The sequence below is a fragment of the Vigna angularis genome, chromosome 2 (genome assembly GCF_016808095.1).
Source record: "Vigna angularis cultivar LongXiaoDou No.4 chromosome 2, ASM1680809v1, whole genome shotgun sequence".
NCBI lineage: Eukaryota > Viridiplantae > Streptophyta > Magnoliopsida > Fabales > Fabaceae > Vigna > Vigna angularis.
Window position 1 is genome coordinate 36,141,301 of NC_068971.1, and position 12,077 is coordinate 36,153,377.

General features: G+C 35.5%; 2 protein-coding genes across 4 annotated transcripts; one reads left to right on the forward strand and one right to left on the reverse strand.

Annotated features, from left to right (window-relative positions):
* Window positions 1–358: 358 nt before the first annotated feature.
* Window positions 359–6,090, reverse strand: LOC108329337 (aladin). The gene is made up of 15 exons (XM_052872838.1): window positions 5,955–6,090; window positions 5,514–5,642; window positions 5,377–5,432; window positions 5,127–5,300; window positions 4,916–5,030; window positions 4,495–4,594; window positions 4,217–4,399; window positions 4,035–4,090; window positions 3,220–3,307; window positions 3,061–3,136; window positions 2,040–2,139; window positions 1,470–1,521; window positions 1,041–1,178; window positions 836–923; window positions 359–596 (listed from the first exon to the last, which is right to left on the reverse strand). The coding sequence occupies exons 2-15, from the start codon at window positions 5,569–5,571 to the stop codon at window positions 534–536; spliced, it is 1,347 nt and encodes a 448-aa protein (XP_052728798.1). The 5' UTR covers window positions 5,572–5,642; window positions 5,955–6,090; the 3' UTR covers window positions 359–533.
* Window positions 5,968–10,882, forward strand: LOC108329338 (protein ROOT PRIMORDIUM DEFECTIVE 1). 3 transcript variants are annotated; one of them, XR_008246879.1, is made up of 7 exons: window positions 5,968–6,889; window positions 8,131–8,225; window positions 8,478–8,571; window positions 8,772–8,842; window positions 8,945–9,017; window positions 9,771–9,850; window positions 10,450–10,882. XR_008246879.1 is itself a non-coding variant. In XM_052872839.1 (1 exon), the coding sequence occupies exon 1, from the start codon at window positions 5,968–5,970 to the stop codon at window positions 7,210–7,212; it is 1,245 nt and encodes a 414-aa protein (XP_052728799.1). In that variant the 3' UTR covers window positions 7,213–7,285. The 3 variants fall into 3 exon arrangements, 1 of the variants encoding a protein (XP_052728799.1); XR_008246878.1 differs by having other exon boundaries at window positions 8,478–8,842; XM_052872839.1 differs by lacking the exons at window positions 8,131–8,225; window positions 8,478–8,571; window positions 8,772–8,842; ... (1 more) ...; window positions 9,771–9,850; window positions 10,450–10,882 and having other exon boundaries at window positions 5,968–7,285.
* The last annotated feature ends 1,195 nt before the right edge of the window (window positions 10,883–12,077 follow it).

Here is a 12,077-nt window from a genome sequence, read left to right on the forward strand (position 1 = left end):
AAATTTTTTGAAGTTAAAAAAAATTTAGTAATATATCCCACGAAATTGGTTGAGGACACGGATGGGAAAGTATTTGATATTATGAAATAATTTTTCGTGACTGATTCTAAGTAGTGGCCAATAAATGGAAAAGGATAAAATATACTTTTATTCATACGAAGCGTATATAACTTTATTAAAAAAAATTAATTCATAAAATTGTAATGCTATTGTCATTATTCTTCGTTATGGAATGGAAAAAAGAAAAAGGTTTTAATTATGAAAGATAATATATTTGCAAATATAGATGGAGTTTGATGGTAATAATCATCTATCAAAATTTGTAGATACACTAACTATACTCAGACCCAAAGCCATATGAAGAATAAATATCACGTCTAATATGGATAATTTTTATAGATGTTAGAATTCAATTAGCATCCCTGTAATTTGAAGGTAAAACAGTTCAAGTAATCCAAAAAATTGAATTAATGACATTAACTTGGAATTTCTCCAAATCGTGTACAAACAACAAAATTTCACAGAAATCCTCGTCATGGAAGCATATGGGGACGAAACAAGAGGGGGTAAGTGCAACAAAACCCACTGCTCCAACACTGCAGGAAAACAAATACAGAACTTATTAGATGTGTGCAGTAAAACCCCAATATGAAGACTCCAAATGATCATATTTTCTTTATTATTTTCTTTATTTTTTTCTTCTATTTTTAAGGGCAATGGAAAAATGTGATAGAGCATCTACAATAAATAATGATATCAGCTTATCTTATTACTATAGAAAAGTTACTTGAAAAGAAAATAGAAATAATAACAGTTAAATTCAACGTAAACTCACCACAGAAAGCAATGGTCCCTGCTTAAATTTTCCGTGAAATGAAAACGTGATTGGCTTTGGACTGTCTCCAGGCCCTCTTATAAATCCACTAGAACACATAATTGGAAGGGAAAACAATGTCAAATGACATATAATCCAGCATTAAAATAATCAATAATAACAGAGATCAGTAATTGAACCATTTTCAATTCAACCATGAACTCACATTAAAGATGTAGATATAAGAGGTGTCCTTCTTGTATCATATATGGCGATCAGTCCCCTGTACATGTCATCTCCACCTTTAAAAGAAATAGCCAATCGCTCCCCCGAATTATCCCATGCTATCTTTTCAATTCCCTGACTGAATGAAATTATATAAGATAACCAACGGCCACAGTTTCTAACAAACCAAACATGATAACCAAACATCACATAACATAACATAATTCACATCCTGTCAAATATGGTTTGGGAAGGGTAGATGTATGCCACCCTGCTTTAGTAAGCAAAGACTGTCACTAGAATTTGAGCCATGACATCCAGGTGACAGACACAGTCTTAAGAGTTTGTTCAGAAGGAATTTAATATAATGACGAGAGTTTAGGAGCACATAAAAGAATTATTCAACATAAAAACATGAATTCATCTTTACCTTCCTGTCAATGATAATATTTCCGGCAAATCAACAGGTAACAGATGAGCATCTGGAAAGTCACGGATGAGAAATTATCAATATATGACATTTCATAAAGAAAAAACAAAAACCAAAATAATTTGAAAAATTGCACATCATGAATGCTACAACAATCACATACATTAATATTAAAAATGAATTGAGGTTAAGACTACGACTTCAAAACAGAGGGCCGTAAGTCCTCAAAATTTGATAGCATGCTTCTATTGCTGCTATCAATCACTTCCCTTTTCCATCCAACTCACAAATTTTATTACGGGAAAAGATTGGTACTGTTTGTCATGGTCTTTGTTGTCAGCCTTTTTGTGGCAGTGTCTCACTATAAATAGACTTTATAGGTCAGAGACTGTATCACATTTATCCCATATATCTTTAATATATCCCATTTCCCTCTCTAACTTTTCCCTTTTCAATTTAGTTCCTATATTTCAATGCCACACTTTCATTTGTCCAGTATTAATATAGCAAAGATACAAAAAGTCAAAAACAACAAACTTAACATATCTTTAAACAAAAAAGGTCAGATACCTAGTGAGGGAGGCTTTGATGCAAAGTGAACAGATCCCAAAGTTGACGATTCAGAAAATGCAAGAAGTATCATGCGCCCATCTGGATCCCATGTTGCTCCCTGATAACATGTCATTGAAAGTAGAAACTAAATAAATGAGCATTAGCTATGAAAGAATAAAACTGTGCTGATCACTTCAATAGTACATAAATGCTAAGTTCTACCACTGAATCTTTTTTTCATAGATATTGTTGCACTCAAGATATAAGAACAGTAATAACTCCTAGTCTCAACCGAAGGTAAAGTATGAGTGATAATAGTACGTATTAGGTAAAATACAAAGCTTTTCTTCTACAAGAATATGAATGATGGAACATGTCTATTATATGTTCATCTCACTTGTAATTAAGGAGCTGTTTTAATGGCTCATTATAGACGTTTTGATAGAACAGAGGGAAAAATCGAGGTGCAAGTAAAATTTTCCCAAGTTTATGGGTGTGACTATGGCCCTAAACTTTCTTTTGGCATACAATTAGGTTTAAGGCTTCTTTTCAGTGTTCTACTGATGGTTTATTGAAGGGAGTCACTGGTATTTCTGATTTGTGGAGTTATCAAAAACAGTGAAAAATATGTTAATTCTTTTTTTGCTCCAAAGAAGGGTTAGATTGCAATTAGCAATTAAAGATTTTCTTTTTTGCCTCTATATTAATTCAGCTCCTTAAACACTTAATTAATCCTTGATCTCTTCTATGGTTTCTTCAAGATATTCCATCATCCTAGCATGGACATTCTTTCTTGATAATAAATTCATCTTTTATTACGAAAGCAACATTGCCCATCACCCTAAAATAAAAAGGTATGTTATAGCTCTTACATTTAAGCATAACTCAAATTTTACACTGAATACTATTGAAGATAATTCTATTTATACTATCAACATATTGTCAAACATATCAACACACTGGAGACGGTTAAGGACTAGATGCCACTTGCTATAAATAGGACTTTGAGCACCAAAACATGAATGTAAATTTCATATACCTTGACAAAACCACTTGCTGATGACCATTGTTCTGATGTCCACGTGTTTGTCTCCCAAAGATAAAATGTTCCATCACTGAACGAGAAAAATAATGATGAGGGTGTGAATCATAAACAGTGCATGTTCAATAAATAATCATGTTTCACATTTTGCATTACAATTTTGAAGCAAAGAAGTAATCTCCAGTAGGTGACCACTTCAGCATTGATATGCCTCCCAATCCCCGCCGAATGGGTGTCCCTACAGCTATATATAATATCAAAGTAACCAGAGATTCAGAAATTAGAGACAACCATTAGAGCTTAAGATATTTTATATGACAATATAAATTTTTGTGGTCTCATAGACAATCCAAAATTCAAGTAAAGGGTTGTTTTACGCCTTTGACAGCCAATGTAAAACATTTTGATATCCTGGACATAAATTACTCATGACAGATAGGAAATTGTTAAAAGAGATTTAATGGTAACTAATATATCTTAGATTTTGATTTCTAACTGAGCCCAACAACATCATTTGACATAAGTAATGGACCTCAACTAGTGAGATAAGAAAGTCATCGTCACTGTTGCTGATGAACAACAAAATGCCAATCTAGATATAAACACAGTCCTCACCCGCCATGCTCGAAACTATCAATCTAAGAATTCAGAATCAACATAGCATACATAAGTAGGGACACAGAACTTTGATTGATTCTTCTTTAGCACAAAAAAGTTGGGAAGGGAGTACATTCCAGGGTCAGTCACACCACAAGCCTCAATAGGGCTTACAGGGCCACTTAAACTTCCGTATGTTAATGTGTTTGTTCAGTTCATCAGTCTAGGCTGTAAACATATGCAATTTAGGGTACTTTTAGGGAGAACAACTCAAGCAGAAAAATCCAGAATGATTTTTAAACGTATTGGCATATCGCACGGATGTTTAAAAGTAAAGTGCAAAAGACTTAAGGAAGCAAAGATCTTGATCATACCTTGAGCAAAATCCCACACTGTGAATGAGGAGCTTTCATATGAACCAGATGCTAAGTATGTAAAAATAGGTTAAGAAAAGTATGGTTGAGTACATACAATTTTAAAAAAAAAATACATATCTTCTTGCACTGGGAAACACATAAAAGAGCCCAAAAATAAGGACTTTTAAAATTTATAAGGATATCTTCCATCCGGGCTCCAAGTGAGAGCACTGACATGCTCATCGTATGGACTACGAAGAAAATCAACCAGGATATACCGATTTCCCGAGCTTCTAGACAAACTTCCTAAAAAGGAAGCAGCACCAGATCTAACAGATGCAGCATTTCCAGGATAAGAAGCAGCCCAGATGCAAATTCCACCCCTGCAAAAGTAAACCCAATTCCAGTAAACAAGAAAGCATACTCCAGACTAATTGACGTTGCATTCACCATAACAACCACAGAGACAAAACCTCACTTGCAACCCACAGCAAGCATTTTCCCACCATTGGGCCTCCACTCCAGCACCCTAACGTCTCTCTGTGACTCATTCGCCAAAATGCTCGGATCCTTCCCCTCTATTCACAATGTCAGAGTATCAATCAGCAGTTACTAAACAAAAATTACAATAACTAAGACCTTGTTTGGATAAACTTTTCAATTAAACACTTATAGAAGAAAAAAAGAAGATAAAATGAAATAAGCTTCTCCCACATGTCAAATTACTAAAGATCCACGGTATAGATTATCAAAGCTTATTTTAATTTGTGAATAAGCTAATTTTAACTTGGAGGAATAACCTGTGCTTATTTTATCTTCTTATTTTCTTCTACTGATAATTTTATCCAAAAATACCTAAACAAGCAACCAATAACACGTCTCATGATCATAACAAGTACCAGATTCTTGGTAATCACGAACCAAAACTTGTGTAGGGGCAGAAATGAAAGCAATTATATGCTTATTAGGGTGCCAGCTTACTCCTTGGAGATCAACCTCCGGCAACAAATGCACCTGGCCCAACAATTAACATTCATATAGCACCACACTATCAACCCACGTTAAATCATTCCGTAATGCAAAGAGTGAGACGAATCAAGCACAGCATACATCGTTAGGGTAAAATAGGCGTCCGAGATAAGTGTTCACGAGCCCTTGCAAGAGTGCCACCGGACCTTTCCTCTGAACGTTTTCTCCAGCGGCGTTCGCCGTCGTCGTTGCTCCTTCGTGATCGGAAGCCTCGCTCTCCAGAGAGTGAAAGGGAACGGGACTGAAGACCGATCCCTAATATAGAAAAAGGAAATGGTGATAATGAAGAAAATCGAGGGAATTGGGAAACGTCTATGATGCGATTAGTTACCAGGATTTTTCCGTAGGTTTGGTTGGCTTGATCGTCGGACAGAGCGTTCACTGTGACTGCAGAAAAAAAATTCAGTTAGAGAAGCAAAGCAATAGGAAGTGAGAGAGTAAAAGTGAGTAAGAGAGAGAGAGAGTTACTCAGGTCACGATTGAGTTCGCAGAGAGTGAGTGAACCCGGAGGAGGAAAGGAAGCCATTTTTGGTTCCCGTCAGAGAGAAAGTAGGGTTTTAGCTTTGATTCACCCTTGTTTTCCCGCTTTCTTCTTCCCTTAAGATGATATACAATAGATTATTGTATTAATTTTCAATTAAGTATTAAAAACTTCATTTTTATTATTAATGATATTGTTAGCCTTTTTCCTCTATTAGGTAACATGATCTTCCATGACTGAAAGGAACGAAGGAAAATAACCAGCGTGAAGATGATGAGAAGCAGAAGGTTACAAAACATAAAAACCAGAAAGGTGTTGCCTCCGTGTGATTCTACCAAGAAAGAGTTCTAAGATCCTCTTTAGGAATAACAGTGATTTTTCTTTCAACTGTTCAAAAATACTGTAATTGGTTCTATCAGAATCGAAACCTGAGTTCAAGCAATGAATTTCTTGCATAGTCCTAAACACAGGTTCCTCTCACCCTTTACCCTCTTCATCCAACGCCGATGGAAGAAACCCACCGTTTCCGCCCAAACCCGTTTGGAGGACAGAGTACGAGACCCCCACTTCGACAAACTCATGGCTCACCTCAAAAGACTCTACCTTGTCCTCGAAATCCACCACCTCATGTCCACACGCAAGCGCGCTCCCTTCGTCTCCCTCACCCTCATGTCCCGCTGGAGAAACATCCTCGAACTCAATGTCCCTGTGGGCTCCTTCCTCCACAAATACCCTCATGTGTTCCACGTGTTCGTCCATCCTTTCAGGAGGAACACGTGCTGCAGGGTCACGAAAAAGATGAAAGAGTTGATCTTGCTTGAAGGGGTGGTGGTGAGGCTGCAGGAGATGGAGGCTGTGAAGAGGGTGAAGAAGCTGCTGATGATGTCTGTGAATGGCACTCTTCGTTTGCACGCTTTGAGGATGATCAGGAGGGAACTGGGTCTCCCTGAGGATTTCAGAGACTCCATCCTTGGGAAATTCAGTGGGGATTTTAAATTGGTTGGTTTGGAGGTTGTGGAATTGGTTGACTGGGATGCAGAATTGGGATTGGCTGAGGTTGAGAAATGGAGGGAGAGAGAGTACACAGAGAAGTGGTTGAGTGAGTTTGAGACCAAGTTTGCATTTCCCATTGGTTTCCCAACTGGGTTTAAGATTGAGAGAGGGTTTAGAGAGAGGTTGAAGAATTGGCAGAGGCTTTCATACACTAAGCCTTATGAACGGAAGGAGGTTGTTAGGGTGAGGACATGTGGTGGGATTGAACGGTATGAGAAGAGGGTTGTGGCTGTTCTTCATGAGCTATTGAGCTTGACTGTGGAGAAAATGGTTGAGGTTGATCAACTGGTTCATTTTCGTAGAGACTTAGGTATTGAAGTTAATGTGCGTGAATTGCTGCTAAGGCACCCTGGTATATTTTACATATCAACTAAAGGGAAGACTCTAATTGTTTTTCTTAGGGAAGCATATCGTAAAGGGGTTTTGATTGAACCGAATCCCGTGTATGAGGCACGTAGGAATATGTTGGATCTTGTTCTGTTAGGTTGTAGGAAAACCAGAAAATTGTTGGTTGGTGATGAGGCTAAGGAAGAGAGTAATGTTGTAGTATGTGAAAGGAATGAGGAAGGTGAAAGACAAGGAGATTGGGTGATTCCTTTCTTGGAGAACTGTGAGGAGAGTAGATCCCCTTGATGCTGTGTGTAAAGGTAGCAGATGTAGGATATTTGAAGAGATTATGAAAATGGTTTCAGGATTTTGGAGTTCATTGCCTTCGGCTTCTATTTCCTTGAGCAGTGTTTCATTTGCATTCTACTGATCTCGATCGATTTTTCATGTGGTAGCTAGATGAAACATACTACAATGGTTGACAAATAAGCACCTTTATGTTAAATACGTGCAATATCTTTACTCCATGTGTTGTCTTTGGTTGCTATACTAACTCAAACTTGTAGAATTAAAGGATTATAAATTAATGTTCAGTTGTCTTTCCTGTTGTATTTGTTATAGGAAATTACTTCTATTTACTTAATATTTATTAAGTCATTGCTTTCGACTCCAAATGGAAAATGAAGACTGAGAAGATTATTAGGAGGTGGGGTGGAAGAGATGTAGGCATCGAGAAATCTGAAGTCTAAGTAGTGCAATGTTACTGCTATTTACCTTCAAATTAAAAGCAAACATGGTTAGACCGGCTATGTCATTTGCTCAAGACTGGTATAAATTTATTAACAGAGCCGACAGACTGCTACACTACTGTCACACAGACTGATAGAGTCCTTAAGATGATATATGCTTGCAAGTTGCAATATGTTATGCTCTGAAATCAACAAGAACTGGTCTGGTTGACGCCATACTTTCTGCCCCTGTCTTAGAAGTAAATTGATTTTTTTTTTTTAATTTTGTTTCTGAAATTTATCTCTTGCCTTTGGCATTTTGGGTCTATCCTCATTGCTAATGTTATCAAGCTTTATTTGTCATTACTTTTTATATGGATTCTAAAAGGATTACTTTTTTGGTCAATCCTTAATTTACTTCTTGTAGCATTGCGTGCCTATGCTTTTCATTCATATATGTTAATTTTGTTAATAAATTTAATCTTATTTTCTACAGCATGCAATAGATCAAGTGCAGTCACTGGACTTGAAGAGGACATTAGTCTTTACTTTTCTCGGTTTTGCTTTAATGGGTCCAACATTATATTTTTGGTAATTCCCTAAAACCTATGTTGGTATCTCTGAAAGTAAACTCTTTGTATAGCCTAATAAGTATGAATTTGTGACCGTATTTTACATAATATAATGACACAACCCAACAACAGTAGCAATAAGAGCAATATGTTGTTAGGTCCTTGGTTTAGGTTTTTTTAATAATGTTGATAATATTTATTCATTACCTAATGAATATTATTAGAAGAATCATGAAGATTGATTTCTAATATTTGTGGGCTCTATCTTTAGGAAATTTTCTGCCATGGTCACATGAGTTTGGATGAAGGCTGAACGATTTGTCAAGTCTGTCTCATTCCATTGCTCTTCCTGACATTTTTTTTAGGTATTTGTATCTTGAGTAAATTGGTGAGCATCAGGTACATTTTTCCGGCTTGTACTAGGATATTTCTATTGGTCCTCCAATACACTCCCTGTCGCCACATTGTGTCATTATTAATTAATTTTGTGCTTCTGTGTGATAGTTTAGTTTTGAATGTTATGAAATATTTTCATAGTTCTTATTTTCTCCCATATTCATTGGAGATTTTTTTACCTACATTGGTGACACTTGAGGGAAATCCATCACAAGCTGTAATGTACCCAAGCTAAAACAGGTGTGTTTAAGTTACTCGCTTTTTTTAAAACGTATTCAAAGAGTGGTTATCAATGTTGTCATGTTTATTAGTGTATATTCATCTACCAATTTCATTTTGTAGGAGTGGTTCTCTACAGTTCAAGCAAACTGGAAGTTGTGGATACCTTTTCAATTTCTCAACACAACAATTTCAGGTTAGACTGGTAGACTCATGCACACACTGGGGATTTTACTTCAACATAAATCTATTCACCACTCTGATACATGTTGGCATTTTAATATTGAAGATCAATGTCTAATTTGACTTCACCAATGCTTAATTTTCTTTCTTGAAATTCATTTAAACGAACTAGGATTTTATTCAGTCGATTGCTCCTCGTGGAAATTCATAGTTCTTGAAAAAAGAATTTTCTATTGATCTTTCAATAGATACTCTCTCATACTACCTTTTAATCCTTTTTTAGCTGAACAGCAACGGAAAAATGAACATAGTAAAGGAACTTTTTATTAACATTTCCATCTTCATCTTGCAACATGTTTGGATCTCTGGGATGCATCTTTTTGGTCCCTTGTTTTCAAGTATTATATCATACGAAAATCGGGTGCCGTTTGGCTTTCTTAGTCGGTTGACAAGGCTACCCAGTTGTTTGCAGTTCATTGTTCCATCTTTTTTATGTAAAGCAAACATTTACATTCACACGCATATACTCTTTACTCACAGTTGATCTTTAATTACATTGAGAAGTTCTCAAATGCCTAAAATCAGTAGAATGGAACTATCTTTGGTTATGCTTGCTGACATTTCAGATGGATATTTTTCAACTTACCCTACCAGATTGTATTTGATGTTGATAGTACTCCTAATGTTTTCTTCAATGTTCTTATATTTGTTTCTCCATTTTATTTAATGTTATTGTTGAGTTTAAAGTAAATGGACATAATTTCAGGTCCTTGCTGCTAATGTTATTGCTTTGGCTTGGATGTCATTCTCTCATTTAAGGCACACAAAGAGGTTCTTCCAAAATAGGTAAGCTTTATGTTCCTTGAATGCACAAGACCTCATTTTTAGTAACTAGCCTTTTGACCTTAGGAATTGAAATATACACCAACCTGAGGCAAGAAGAAATTCCTAGGATCTTTCCTATGAATAGCTTCATCATTAAGTACTTGTAAAGGTGGTCTTTCTGTGATTAAAAGTGAAAATACAATATTCTTCAAATGACCATTGGCAATTATAAAGTTACTCGTTACTATAATATCTAACAGTTCACCTTCAACAAAGAATTATTAGGACACTTGGAAGAAAAATAGAATAGTTATGCTGAGTGATTCAATATGTATTGCCTAACAAAAACCATCTTGTAATAGGGTGATGTACAAAATCCTATTATTATAGATTAGAGCTGGAAAAAAAACTAATCTGTACTAAACTATAGTTAATTGTACTGTATGATACTAAAAAAAACTAATCCATTTTTATTAGAAAGTTAAATATACTGTTTTTTAGTTTAGTTTTTAAAACTGAACTTATCACATTTTAGTTCAGTTAACTATAGGAGAACTGTACTGTGCTTTTCTATCCCCTCTCTCATTTTCAATTATTTCTGAAACGTGATCCTCCCCTAGCTGATGCGGCGTTGCCCACCATGATCTTGTTGGCGAAGGAGAGCTCCAACGAAAACTCACTCACAGTGATCCTGCCGTGATGCAATCGCTGCCCACCGTTGTCGTCGAAAGAGCTCCAACGAAAACCCACGGTGACTCTGCCCTAGCCCTACCGTGACGCGCGACTGCTGCCACCGTGACTCTGTTGACAAAGGAGAGTTCCAACGACCCTTGTCGTTGTTGCTGTATACTGTCGAGGGGCTTGTCTTGTTCACTGTCATACCGACCGTCGAGGTAAGTAGTGATTCGATTATTATGTTCGAGCTTTCTCTCTTTGCCTCTCCCTCTCTGTGTTGTCTCTACCTCTCTGTCATGTCTCTGCCTCTATGTGCTGCTGCCTTACTCTGTACTTTCCTTAAACTTATGTTTTATGAAATTTTAATGTTGTGGGGTTTCTTCTTTTTGCCATTTTTATTGTCCCTTTTCATCCTTTGTGCTTATTTTTCTGTTGATTGATGAATTTAAGGTGTTTATGGTGCAATCTAATGTTTGTACTTCTTACTTCATGGATTGTGTCTTGTAATCCTAAGAAAAATAGTAAGAGTTCTTTGAATTCTGAACTAGTTATGTGAGACCCTTTTGTGCAAATGTTGTCATCAATTCGACTATGATCCTATTAGTTAATATTTTTCTTTTTCGTAATTCAACAAACTGGATCAACATCATTAACTATGATCCTATTAGTTAATATTCTTTTTTTGTAATTCAACAAACTGGATCAACATCGTTAAAAGCTAACACGATAATATTCTTGGACATATTCCAGTTTCTTTTAAATTATAAAAGTTAATAATAACAGGATTATCATTATGTAATCAAACAAAACCAGATACACATGGACCACAACCATTACATGTATATGGTTTTGTTTGATCTCTGCATAATCATAATCCTGTGATTATTAACTTTTATAATTTAAAAAAAAACTGGAATATGTTCAAGAATATTATCATGTTAGCTCTTAATGACGTTGATCCAAAGTTTTAGCAAAAGCTCTCTTATGTTGAATAAAAAGTTTCACAAGAAAAAGAATATTAACTAATAGATCATAGTCGAATTCATGACAACATTTGCACAAAAGGGTCTCAATTCAAAAAAACTCTTACTATTTTCCTTAGGATTACAAGACACAATGTATGAAGTAAGAAGTACCAACATTAGATTGCACCATAAACACCTTAAATTCTTCGTCCACAGTTATGATAATTATAGGGCTATTTCTTCGTGTATCTCCATTTTTTTACTGCACTCCCATAAAACTAACTTGAAATTAGTTTTTATTAAAATTATAATAAAAAGATAAAAGTTACATTTGACTTTCTATTTTTAATGTATTTTACAATATATTTTCGGACTGAGAAATATTTTGGAATATATATTTTTATGGAATATATGTACACCTATCAAATTAGAGTTTTTAATACATTTCAATAAAGAGAAAAATTGGAATTTTAGGATTTATGAGGGTGAGGATGAAAAAAAAAGGAGGTGCAAGTAGAAACTTTCTGATTACTAATTGCACCATAGTGAAAAGATTAAAATTCCCTCGTCTGCGTCGCACAATGTTTGTTACATTGCTGTCATTGCCA